Raw genomic sequence first — 13,211 nt, 5'->3', positions numbered from 1 at the left:
ACCGACAATTTCAAAATTCTTTATCACATCGAATCTTACCGCACATGTATAGAGCATTAAATATAGATAAAAATAAAAACTAATTGCATAGTTTGCCTGTAAATAGCGAGACGAATTTTTAAGTCTAGTTACTTTATGACGGAAATTGCCATAAAAGTAGCTACACTTACTCACGGAAGTTGCCATAAAACTCAGGATCAACCATTAACCATGGTAGCCAAGCAAATTTTCAAGAGTAATTTCCAGCACCTGAAAAACAAAACGAATTCCAAACCGCAAATACTTAATGTAATACTCATGTACACATTGCAAAGTACAGGCAGCTAAGGTAATGTGTGCAAATTATGTATCCACTCAACAGAAATACATGCGACTTGCATTTGCACTTAACGAAGCAACCAAAACCAATAGGTAATACTCTGCGGCACAGTCTATGAATCTAGGAGTTCCAACAGTTCAACATAACACAAATATCAAAATATGAAAGGCTTCACATAAGCCCCATGCCAGGTCCTAAAGTTCATTATTTCAAATATCTTGACTGTTAATGAGCTTAATAGCCACCACCATAGCTTTGGTTGCCACCACCATAGCCACCACCTCCGAAACCACCACCGCCATAGCCACCTCCACCGCGGTTCCCTGCAGGTCTGTCGTTAGCAATGTTGACACGTACCGGCCGCCCATCAATTTCCTGCAAGTAACATGAATGCAATATAAAAGAGTGCACAACTTGTCAAATAAAAACTTCAAGGAATACTATAGCACAAATCAAAATGAATTCCTCTGCATGGTACTACTTGAAACAGAGCATACAAGGTCTATATTTGCCTACTTGAAACAGACAATATGAGGGACATGTTCGACTCACCTTGCCATCCATTCCAGATATAGCTGCATTGGCAGCATCACTGCTGGTGTAGTTAACAAAGCCAAATCCTCTTGACTTCCCAGTGTCCCTGTCCGTGATCACTCGCGCTGCAACATGAATATTTGCCATTTTAAAACATAATGTGAACCACGACACAACAGCTGAGGAAATGAATCGATATTATTCAGCCAGCCACTAACACATCATAATAACATTATTCAAATGTATATACAGACCTTCAGTAACATCTCCAAAGCCACTAAACGCCTCTCTCAGTTTCATGTCATCAACACCCCATGAAAGACCTAACCAAAGAACACTAATAAACATGAAACAAAAGTGACAGTATCATAGGTTGCTTGTATAGAGGAAACAGGACAACAAAAACTCACCACCAACGAATAGCTTGGTGGACATGAGCCGAGCAGCATTGAACACAGCAGGAGACGAGCTAGCAGCGACACCGCTCGCCAGAGCACTGTGCCTTAGAAGGCTGCCAAGCTTGTTGAAGGCCGCCATTTTTTAACACTAAACCTGCACATACGGGAAGATAACAAAAAAATCAGCAGGACATGCACAAGCAACTATTAACAGCAGTTAGAACCTTGCACGAGACACTTTAACAATGTGTGATACAGAAATAGTATTGCAAAATATGTTTCTAATTCAATCATTGCAGGGAACGTATCTAATAGCACCTACAACTACCTTAGCATGTATCAATGGAGAGCGGACCAAACCTAAACCAATCAGACCTCCTAGACATCAGGGGACGGGAATCTTTGATTAATTCCTGGCGACGACCCCAGAATATGAAAAAACTACAATACTGCAGTTGGAACCCTAAAATTCACAGCAGCCCAAACATTTCCCTAACAAAGATACATTGTTATATATACTAAAACAGCAGGATCTGCTGCTGGCTTTGCACAGCACACCACGAATGGGGTGCAGAGCCACCACTTGCCCCGCTAGAGGGCGCCTCACGAGAGAGGGATCAGCCGAATCGAGGGACTGAACCGCTGCTCCTCTAAAACGGTGGAGCCGCCGTCATCTGGCGGTCCGGGAAAGTGATCCCAGACGCGGTCCTCCCCCAAGCTGGAGCACTTCTATACGCGGTCCTCGCAGTCCTGGCAGCGGGGCAAGCCACGACTCGACTCACCGGAGCCCGTAGGATCGAGCTTGCCTCAACCCAATGATTCAACTTTTCCCCACTGCCCCATGTAAGAATCAACCCCAAACCCAATGATTCAACTATTCCCCACTGCCCCATATAAGAATCAACCCCAAAGAAACCGAAGCGCCACACGAGATCCGCCGCGACAATTGACTACGACGATAGATCGGACTTTTCCCCACTGCCCCATCTACCGAAGCGCAACACGAGATCCACAGCTACAATTGACAGTACTTGAGACAAGAGATCGGATCGAGCGGAACAAAGGCGGCGGAATGAAACCTTACCTGAGGGGGGATATGCGGTAGGAGAGAGAGAGAGGCGGCGGAACGGGGGGGCGAGTGAATGCGGCGCGGCTTGGGGTTTAAGAAAGGACGGGGGAAGGCGGCTAGGGTTTTGTTGCGCCCTTGCCTCTCGCGGCTTTGGGCTTTGGATTGGAAGGACGGCGATGTGCCTGCCAGCTCGGCACAAAATATCTCACCCTTTGGAGGCGCCACGGGAAAAAAAAAAAACACTGGCAGGATACAAGGGCAAATTGCCACGAGCACCCAGCTCGTACTTATAGAAAAGAGACTCGATATCCCATTTTGATATGTCTCAAATTCAAAAGTTGAGCTCACTCCGTTGATGTTTTGTTCCATGAGCAGATAATTGAGAAAATATTTCCTTAACTTAAAAATTCCTTGCTTACTGTGAAGGTTGTTGGTAAATTAATGGGTTTAACTTGGACAGCAAGTAGAACCTAACCACAAGTAGATAATTGAGAAACTATATTTCCTTAATCTAAGTAGTCCATACATCGTGGAGGTTGTTGGTAAATTAATGGGTTCTAACTCTATACTATATTTATGTTGCAAAAAAAACAGCATTAGCAAATCTACGTTATGGTGTTGGGATCGGTTGACCCCAATGACATTGCAGTAACCTTAGGGCGTATTTGGATGGCTTCGAAATACCAAAATTTTACAAGATTTCTCGTTATATCGAATCTTTGGATGCATACATGAAACATTAAATATAAATAAAAATGACTAATTGCATAGTTTATCTATAAATCGCGAGATGAATCTTTTGAGCCTAGTTAGTCCGCGATAGGACACTAATTGTTAAATACAAACGAAAGTGCTACAATATCCAAATTCAAAAAGATTTTGGATCTAAACACATCCTTAGGTAATCAGGTTATTTCCATCTCGACGATAAAGCTAGCTTATCCTTATGTTTTTTCACCATGTGACCTCGATAAAAAAATATTTAAGACAGCTTGATAGCCCATCTAATGATAAGTTAACGATCAAGTCAAAAGTGCATGTTGCAAGGCAAGTAGTAGTCCAATTTGATCCCCATGTACTCTGATTGCTCTAGTTGTCTAACGCTCTAACTCGCCCTTTCGGCTTCCCGCGTTTGTGCCCCTCTAGCTTGAGTTTGTGAATGCCCATGATGGCTTGGATGAGAGATGGCAAATGTTGAATATAAAGGATGGAAGAACAAGTAGGGACTTATGGGCTAAGATTTTTTGAGATGCTCTTTTCCAAATGAAAAATATTTAAATTAATTATTTATTGCAAGCATTTTAAAAAGACAAAATCAAGGGTTAAGATTCATTAGAATCTTACCTCCTAGGTGCATACCCTAGAAAAGGTCTAATAATTGTTGCTCGTATTGGATTAAGGAACTTTCACCTATTCTAGCAAAATTTTAAAGTAAGAAAAAGAGTGATTTTTTGATGTATGGCTGCTAGGGAATTGTATTAGACCACCGACTAATTTAATAAGCAACCAAGTGCATTGTGCTTTGCCACGATAGTCATTTGTTATTTTATATAAGTTATTATGGATATGTAATGCATGTCATTTTATTGAGTTACGTGAAGCAGCTTCTCTTGTGAAATTGGAGCCGTTTTGAAAATCGTTTGGCAAAAACAACTTTGGTGGTAGATTTGTAATAATTTTGTATTAAGCCACTTTTTTCTGCTTCGCTTCGTCTACATAAAAGCAGCTTCGGCTTCCGGCTCAGTTTTTATAGGCCTGTTGAGATGGCTTCTTACGAGGAGCCGCAAGAAGCCGAAGCTAAAATTCTATCAAATTGGGGCCATATTTTTGTGTTGTCACTTAATCCTGACAATGATTTAATCTGGCTTTGCCCCTAAGAAACAGTAAGATTTTTTTTGTTGCCGTGCTATGGACAATTTAGAAAACTCAACCATATTGGATCTAGCGTAGGTCACAAAATTGTTGAATCGGTCGTTGGTAACTCATGAGTTTTAGGTTGCAGACCACACAATAAGGCCTTGTTTAGTTCATCCCAAAAACAACAAAAAATTTAAGATTCTCTATCACATCGAATCTTGTGGCACATACATAAAGCATTAAATATGATAAAAAACAAAAACTAATTACATAGTTTGTCTGTAAATCGTGAGAATAGTTAATCTATTATTGGATAATATTTGACATAAATAAACGAAAAGTGCTACAGTGGCAAAAAAAATTTTTTATTTCGCCAACTGAACAAGGCCTAACTTACACTGCATTTTACATTGCGTTAAATCAGAGGTGGTTTACCTTAACATTCCTATATTCCTATATGGTGTAAAGTTTATGTGATACCTTAACATTCCTATATTCCTATATGGTGTAAAATTTATGTGAATTATAAACTGCTACCTATCATAGAGATAAAATAGAAAAATCGCCCAACATTTTCCAATCTTCCACAGAAGAGATATTTTCATGTGCCGACTTAAGATATTTCATTCAAGCTCGTCTCTGCCCCACAAGCCATTTAAGCCCAGTCCACTAGCTCACGTTATTCGCATTAGCAGGCACGGAAATGCACGATGCTTACACATTGTGCAATTCGCCAACGCGAAGTTGCGGTTTGCAAACCACTGGCGTTCAAGGTCAGCTTTTTTTTTTTTCAGCAGAGACAGAGATTCCGATGTGCTTGCTGATATGCTGCCATCCATATGCGCGAAATCTACTAGTTTCAGAGAACATTCAGACATTCAGGGAGGGATTCCTGCCAGCATGCAGTTGTAAGAACAGCTAGTAGCGTTGCTCCAATGAACAAAAGATCCACACAGAGTTCAGAGTTGTTCTCGATGCACATACCTCTAGCTTCTGTGCTTGGCTGCAATGCAAGCCTGCTGTACTCCTAACTATGAAGTCAGGTTCTATGTTCAGATGTTGGTTTCAGAGTAAAGCTGATCAAAAGCTGCATCGTGACATGACGCGGAGTTCATTGAGACTCGATGATGAAAGAGGACTGGATTCCATGTCTATTGATCGGCGAATGAAATTAAGTTGCGGGCTCTGGGAGGCGCGCGAAGACCGGCGTCCGCGAGCGCAGCGGCGCCGGGGACGGACGCGAGGTCGAGGAAGAGGAAGAGGAGGTTGGAGAGCAGGCGCAGCGGGGAGACGGCGAGGTGGTCCGAGGTGAGGAGGAGGGGCGTGGCACTGGAACGCGTGGGAGGCGGACCTGCACACGCGGAGGCGGGAGAGGAGCGTCGGCAGGTCGACGGCGGCACGGGGAGGCCGCATCGATCAAGCATGGCCGCCCAAACTCTGACGAAGACGAACGCAAAGTGTATATAGGAGGAAGACGAGACGAGTGAGTTCCTGGGCCCGAGGGATTCTTTGGTGGGCTAGCTATTGATGGGCCTTCGCGAGCCTATTTCCACCGCGGCCTGCGTAGCATCGACGCCTGGTACCAAAGAGCGCGCGGCGTGCTGCGTGCTTGCGCGGAGCGCGCTTCTAGTTTAGTCCCACCTCGGTAGCTTTGGCTCAGCGGAGCCAGAGGAAGGGTATAAAACAAGACCCCGGGCACCAAAGCAACTCATACCTTTCTCGGCCTTTTGGCTAAGATCAAGTGTAGTATCTGTTCTTATCAGTTTAATATCTGATATGTGGGCCATGTGTCCACTTCGATATTAAATTTTTTTTTTGTGGGGGAGGGCCCATCACAGTAGCTTGCTGCTGGGGTCCTCACGTGTCGCTCGGGCGTTGCACTGCTGCCCGAGCCTGGCGCACCCCAACCAAATCGAAGAGAAATTTTGTTCGTAGGCCTTTTAAGATTGGCTTAGTTTTGTTTACCCTAAATCCTGGTTGTTGTTTATACTCTTATTAATTTTGAAGTCTATTTTAATTTATATTTCTGGAAAATAAATAGACAATCAGAACATTTAGAATCGAGACTTCTTTTATTAATCTAAAGTTCCATAGTTATCCGGCACTCCGTTGCGTTTGAGCCACTACCTGCGTTAGAACCTTTACAAGCTTGATTTTTTTTTTTTTTTTGCTTGAAACTTCAAGCTTGAGGATGTTGAGGAGCTTTTCCATTTCAGTGCAGTAGATCATCGCAAGCTTGAGGTTGGGGAACATCAGTCAAATCGTGCATAGTGATAAAAAAAATACTCCTAGTTCTGGTGCTGCAACCCACTCCTGAATCCTAATAGAATGAGAGCGCCTGCTTTACCAGAAATCTCAGAAAACACGACAGCAAGACAGCAGAGCCGATGACAATCAGAAAATTTAGAATCGAGACTTCTTTATTAATCTAAAGTTCTCATGAAACCATGCCTTATTACACTGGCAGTAGTCACAATACAAGATGAAACACTGCACGGATACCATGTTAATTACAGTGCATACAACAGCGGGAATCTACAGCAGCCTGTTATCCCAAATCCTTGACCTCAGATCCATATATCAGAGGTGCAGTCCCCACCAGGATATCTCATCTCATGGGCCAGGGCAGGACCATCAGGCTCGGTGCCAAAATCTACGAAGAAGTTGGGGTTGATAGCCAGCCCTCCTTTCTCGGTGTCGACATCGATCTGCAACATGTGGGAGCCCTTCTTGACAAAATCATCCCCAAAGAACTGCTCATCCCAACGGCTGAAAAGTGAGTTGGTCACGTATATCCTCTTGCCATCCAAGCTCAGTTGAATCATCTGCGGTCCACCTCTAAGTCGATGACCCTGATTACAAAGGAACATATGGTGAATCAGAGTAATAAAAATTCCATTATATTTTCTCCATCTTGGTTATTTCAGGAAGCATTATGGTTCATTAGAATTCCAAGTGTGCCATTATTCTAGTGACAATGCAAAACACAGTTTGTAGAAATGGATGTCATGTAGTTTGGTATTTGGTAACTCCACAATGAACCACCTTTAACCACCACTAAAACCCTAACTGTAATAATTATAATCTTCTTGTTTCAGAAGGTTTCAAGAGAGGAGATTACCTTGACTTGAGGCACATTATACTGTTCTTCTTGACCATCATCAGTGACATAGACGACATCACTGCCCTTTTGAAGAAGACCACCAACCCATACTTGTCCAGCCAAGAAAGGTTTTGCAGGATCCTCAATGTTGTACTGCCTGATATCGCCATGAAGCCAATTTACCAAGTACAGATAACGGTCGTCAAGAGAGAGAACGAAATCAGTTATCAATCCTGGCATTTCTGGCAGAATCCAGTTCCGGACCTTCAATGGTTTCACAGAGATAGCAACCTACAAGCGCAGTCATACGTATGTAAGCAAGTTGGAAGATCAAGCTCATTAGGTGGGAAAGAACTTATCATGTAGATGAACAAACCTCATGGCTCCATGATCCATCCGCGGTCTTGAAAAATCTCACCATGTTGCTTGTCAAAGCACAGCCAACATAGCCAGTGTCCTTTGATGGATCATGTAAAAACCTCACCTGCAGGTGAAACAAACAAACAGAGAAGTGTTACAACAGGCTCTGGAAGCACCATAGTATTCTGGTAGCATTTACAGTGAAACAACGACAGCTCAAAAGTACAAATATAGACTAGTGCAAAAATTATTCTGGCAGCAGTTTCTACATTTTAATATTATATTACCTCAAGGGGAAGAAGTCCAGTGTCACCTAGATCAAGTGTCTGCTTGAGCTCACCACCAGGCCAGTCGTATACGTGCAGATGCCTTCCGTACAGGCCATCCTGGACATGTTGAAGGTTGAAACCTGTCCTGAATGCTGCAGGGGCTCCCCATGACGAACTGATCATCGTCTTGTGGCGAGGCTGGTACCAGAAGTCATATCCAAACAAGGGACTGTGACCTGGCTTTTCCCAACTGCATGTAGCAAAAACTTAGCAAATAATCAAGACAATGAGATCAGCATAATGAATCTGTCTGTTTTCCACATGTCAAGCCATTTGACATACATCTGCAGCTATTTCAGAGCACATTACTTGAACTACATCAATGGGCCTAAACTGTGAGAAGAACTTACCGCCCTTTAACATTAAACTCTGAATCTAACAGCAGGAAGCCATTGCCAGCTGCGTTCCCCTCCTTGTCCCCAAGGCAAGAAATCATAATGTCGCCAGATGCAAGGCAATGGGACGTGTGAGGAAACCCAAGCCCAGTCTTCTCAGCAATGTCCTCAGACTCAACCACCTTATGCAAGGATGGCGCCCTCGGGTCTGTCGCTGTGTCAACAACATACACACGACCTGACCTGCAAATAACCATTGAAGCCACACCACAGATTCTCAGTCTTGAGCTCAGCAGTCGAATCAGTCAATTTGATTCAGACCAACTACACTTATTTGATACTCACAACAGCGAAGGTAGGATCAGGAAGCGGCGCTTGGCTGATGGATCGCCGTGGCAGGAGCTGCAGGAGTTCCATCCAGAGTGATGCAGCTCATCGCCGATGTGGGTGACCGGGAGCCTGTGGATCACCTGGGAGTATGTGGGGGAGTCGGGATCCAAATCCACCGTCGCAAGGTAATCCGGCTTGTTAATTCCAGTACCTGCATAAATCGTATGTAACCCACATGAATACAAAATTCCCAACAAGGCAAACATCTATCTAATCTCTGCAGCGTTCACATGGTTTGTGTGATCCATAGACGTTCCCCGAAGGAGAAACCATGTGAACCCCTGTCATGAACATAAAACGTTTTGGAGCAGGTAGTGTTCACACGCGCTAAGTTTGCAAACTAACTGAACCCAGGCATAGTCTTTCTTTTGACAGACCAAAGCACAGTCTTAAACTATGACGACAGAAAGTATCATTCCCTATTCAATCGAGTTCCAAAAGAATTGGGGATCTAAGTTAGTAGAACAATTCTTGTCCGTTTCAGGCTAAATTATATAAAAGGGTCCCTTTCCATGCTACCAGTAACACCCCACTGGTCGTGTGCTAAATAAACTTTGCGAATTAAATTGAGATACAGAGATAAACTCCTGGCTAATCCTCCAAGATCTAAGCGTATGTCCCACATGTCCGTGCAGGATCCCTCCTGCAGTCCTACGGTCTACGCATGTCGCATGCTAGAAGCAGAGAAAGCACTTACCGTTGTAGACGCAGGTGACGTAGACGAGCTTCTCCCTGGGTCCCTTCTCCATGGCCTCCAGCGGCGTGGCGTACCCGGGCCCCTTGGCAGCGTGGCAGCACGCCCCTCCGTTGGCCGCCGCCACCGCTGCTCCAGCCATCTTTTCTGCCTGAACCCCGGTGCTGTGCTCTCAGGTCGCGCGCGGACACCTGCCGTTCTTCCGACGAGGTCACGTACCGCCGCCGGGCCGGGGAAGGGAAGAATGGGGGAGATGGAGAAGCAAAGCTGCTCACTCACTCACCCGACCGCGGCCCACCCGCGTCGGACAAGAGGAGATGAGGGAGAAGACGGCTAACGGCTTTGGTGTGGCTGCAGTTTCTGGCGAGGCGAGCAGGCGCGGGCAGGCAGGCCTAATTATAGCGTCCCCGGCTGGGACGTGGAGGCACGGCGTCCGTTGACTGCGCGCCGCGATGCGTGCGGAGGCCGGAAGAGGAGGAGGACGGGAAGCGGGCTGGCGGGCGTGAACCTGGGCCCCACGGCGTGGCGGGAGCGAGGTGTCGTCGTATCTGGACGATAATGCGGGCAGGTGGGCTCCAGCCAGCGTGGGCCGCAGCGGGAGGACCGGAGGACGCACGGGAAACGGGAGAGCGACGCCGGCGAGAAGAAAGAAGACACGGCCGGTGATTCCGCCGCGAGACGCCGGCCGCGACGTGCCGGCAGCCTGGCATAATAACACAAGTACGTACACGTGCACGGCCATTCCAAGTCCTGACAGGCTGACACGACTAGTAGCTCACTTTGCTTGGATACACCGATCCACATCCACGTCAGACGCGCGCGTGCTTGGAGGCTGCTGGACCGTCGGCATCATAAACACCTCCGCTTCTCCACTGTCCTGCCATGGGCTTCGGCAATCGGCAGCGTCACAACTGACGCCATCTGCACTTGGACGCTTGCTTTGCTTTGGGACTCATGATTCAGGCCTTGTTTAGTTCATAAAATTTTGGTTTTTTTGGGACTGTAGCACTTTCGTTTTTATTTGAAAAACATTATCCAATTACAGAGTAACTAGGCTCAAAAGATTCATTTCATAATTTTCAGGTAAACTGTGTAATTAGTTTTTATTTTTATCTTTATTTAATGCTTCATGCATGCGACCAAAGATTCGATGTGACGGAGAATCTTGAAAATTTTTACAAACTAAGGCCTTGTTTAGTTCCAAAATTTTTTTGCAAAATCGACACTGTAGTATTTTCGTTTGTATTTGACAAATATTGTCAAATCATAAACTAACTAGGCTTAAAAGATTCGTCTCGTCAATTCCGACCAAACTGTGCAATTAGTTTTTATTTTCGTCTATATTTAATATTTTATGCATGCGTTTAAAGATTCGATGTGACGGAAAATCTGAAAAATTTTGCAAAATTGTTTGGAACTAAACAAGGCCTCATTGTTGTTGCCGCCGTGAAGTGACGCGCTATCGCTGTGAAGTTGCATGGCTCCGATCTCGACGCAGTGAGCTGAACAGAGCAGAGCAGAGCAGCGCACGCACTTGGGCGGTCGGGCCGGCCCGGCTCTGCGGCTGGCTTGGGGCGCGGGGGAATGGAATAGTAGCATGCATTGAATTATTTGAATATTGATGCTGTGAATTGCTGATGCATCTCCGTGTGCATGGCCAAATTGGCCACCGCGCCAGCAGATTCCACATGCACCACGCATCGGCATCGGAAGTTGCCTGGTTGACTTGGCAAAGTTGTTGCGCAGGCTCAGGTTCTTCTTCTGTTCTCCTACCTCCCAGGCCTGGGCGCCAGGTCAAAAACTGCTGGTCCACCCTTGCATCCCATCGCATCGCACGCTTGTCAGAAGCTTAGAGCGTCCGTTTTGTCAAAGCATGGAAAACCACTACTCCTAGACGAATCTGACCATACAAAAACCAAAAAACGTATCCTCTTAGTTGGCAGATAAGCTTTAGAACGCCCCCGGAACACGTCAGACGGCAAAACGAGGACGAAATGTGCAGTGATCCGCAGCCTAAGGTTCCCCGTTCTCTAGAGCAAAATCCTGGAGAGACGATAATCTTAGCCATGCATGGGATCGGAATGCCACCGGATCGATCAGGATTCATCACAGGAGGAGGAAGCAGCCTGCACGCAAGACGCCAGTGGCAGATCGTCCGAGTCCGAGTGCGGCTTGGCGGCTCTGATGGACCTCGATCTGGATGATCACGCACGTACGCTTGCTCCTCATCTCGAAGACTTTTGTGAGCATATAATTGTTGCATCGCTGATTCGCCGCTGGACAGAGGGGTCGATCTGTTAGGATTTAAATAGTGGTGCGGCTGGGTCTCGTGACCGCATTATCTTCCCATATCTTGCTAGCTCTCAACGGGCTCTGATTATTGCTGTACTGGATTACAGTATTTTATTAGCATGCAAGTAGTGAATATGCTGTGGAGGGCTGAGTGCTAACTGATGATGCCTGCTTTTGTTGCTGATTTATTACATGCACCGATTGATCAAGTCTGTAATTTTTTTTTTTGAATCGATGTAAGGATTTTTACTACAGACGGCTTTTAATAACAAGCGTCTGTGATAATCGCTGTACTAGAGACGTGACCGGTTTTAATAACAAGCGTATGTGGTAATTGTTGTACTATAAATGTATTTTAACAACACGGGTATGTGATAATCGCTGTACTACAGACATGTCTACAATATATACGTACGTCTGTAGTATATCATGCGTCTGTGATAATACGAAAACTAAGGACGTCATCCTTCGACACGCGTCTGTGGTTAAACTTTCAGACGCACGTGTTATAGGCAAATCTGTAATTACTAGTTATTGCAGATGCGTCTTGACCCCGACTGACAAGGGTCATCGTTCACAGACTTGTGTACCGAAAAATGTGTCAATAACATAGCAACACAGATGCGTGTTAGTACGATGTCAGTAGATGGCGCTGGAGGTTTTGAACTTTTTTTACATACTGTCTGTTCTTACTCACGTGATGAACTGTTGCTCGACGAGCGTGACATACGGTAAAAGAGAGCCTAGACCCTATTCACTTGAGACTATCATTCAACCGTATTTTCTCTCAAAATAAATCAACGAAAAATACTTTTAGCCATGACTTTTGAGATAAGCGAACAATGCAAGCTCAATAATTCAATCACGCATGGAGGGATGCACGTGCCGTGGATTGTTGCCTACTGGGTTTGTCTTCCATTTGTCCATAACAATGGAACCACACGGGGGAAATGCAAGAGGATGCATGAGAGATTGCTTTTGTCGATGGCGTAGGATGTGTTGATAGAAACAAATTGCCGTCTTAAATCGGTCGCATGGTCGATTTTTTCATTAAAAAATTATATTTAGCTGTAATCAACTTTGATGTCCCTAATTTTATTACCGTAACAAACACTTGTGAAAACTCAAGGCCTAAAAGGATAAACTAGAGAAAGGCAATGGGCACGACGATAAAAATATGTTGCTTTAGAGCAAGTATTATAATACAGCCAGCTGCTGACTGTAAGATTTCTTTACAGTCTTCTTGCAGTCCACTCATATAATGGTTAGCTCATCACTATTAATACATGGTACACTTGTCTGTCTCACAGATTTTCTTGATTTTTGTGTCTGAGCCGGCTGTAAGCTTAGACCAGTCTCAATGCATAGTTTCATGACACAGTTACCAAGACTATAAACTAGGTAACCGAGCCACATGAGTTTTATGGGGATGGAACTCCTGTCTCATCTGATGAAACTCCTTCATTTAATGACCTTGTCAAGTCAGCAATTTTGCTTATGTGGCGCACAATTTAATGTGCATGACACTCTT

At 44.9% G+C, this 13,211-nt stretch overlaps 2 protein-coding genes across 2 annotated transcripts; both read right to left on the bottom strand.

Moving 5' to 3' along the window:
* Positions 265-2,521, bottom strand: LOC8078726 (glycine-rich RNA-binding protein 2, mitochondrial). The gene is made up of 5 exons (XM_002456789.2): positions 2,336-2,521; positions 1,264-1,405; positions 1,108-1,176; positions 872-978; positions 265-694 (listed from the first exon to the last, which is right to left on the bottom strand). Exons 2-5 carry the CDS (start codon positions 1,388-1,390, stop codon positions 554-556), a joined length of 444 nt encoding a protein of 147 aa, XP_002456834.1. The 5' UTR covers positions 1,391-1,405; positions 2,336-2,521; the 3' UTR covers positions 265-553.
* Positions 6,577-9,753, bottom strand: LOC8059355 (selenium-binding protein 1). The gene is made up of 7 exons (XM_002456788.2): positions 9,392-9,753; positions 8,650-8,845; positions 8,320-8,547; positions 7,928-8,159; positions 7,657-7,764; positions 7,299-7,571; positions 6,577-7,029 (listed from the first exon to the last, which is right to left on the bottom strand). Exons 1-7 carry the CDS (start codon positions 9,528-9,530, stop codon positions 6,745-6,747), a joined length of 1,461 nt encoding a protein of 486 aa, XP_002456833.1. The 5' UTR covers positions 9,531-9,753; the 3' UTR covers positions 6,577-6,744.

Source organism: Sorghum bicolor, chromosome 3, assembly GCF_000003195.3.
Source record: "Sorghum bicolor cultivar BTx623 chromosome 3, Sorghum_bicolor_NCBIv3, whole genome shotgun sequence".
NCBI classification, from domain to species: domain Eukaryota; kingdom Viridiplantae; phylum Streptophyta; class Magnoliopsida; order Poales; family Poaceae; genus Sorghum; species Sorghum bicolor.
The sequence above is the reverse complement of the archived record's forward strand: the minus strand, read 5'-3'. Positions and strand labels throughout refer to the sequence as shown.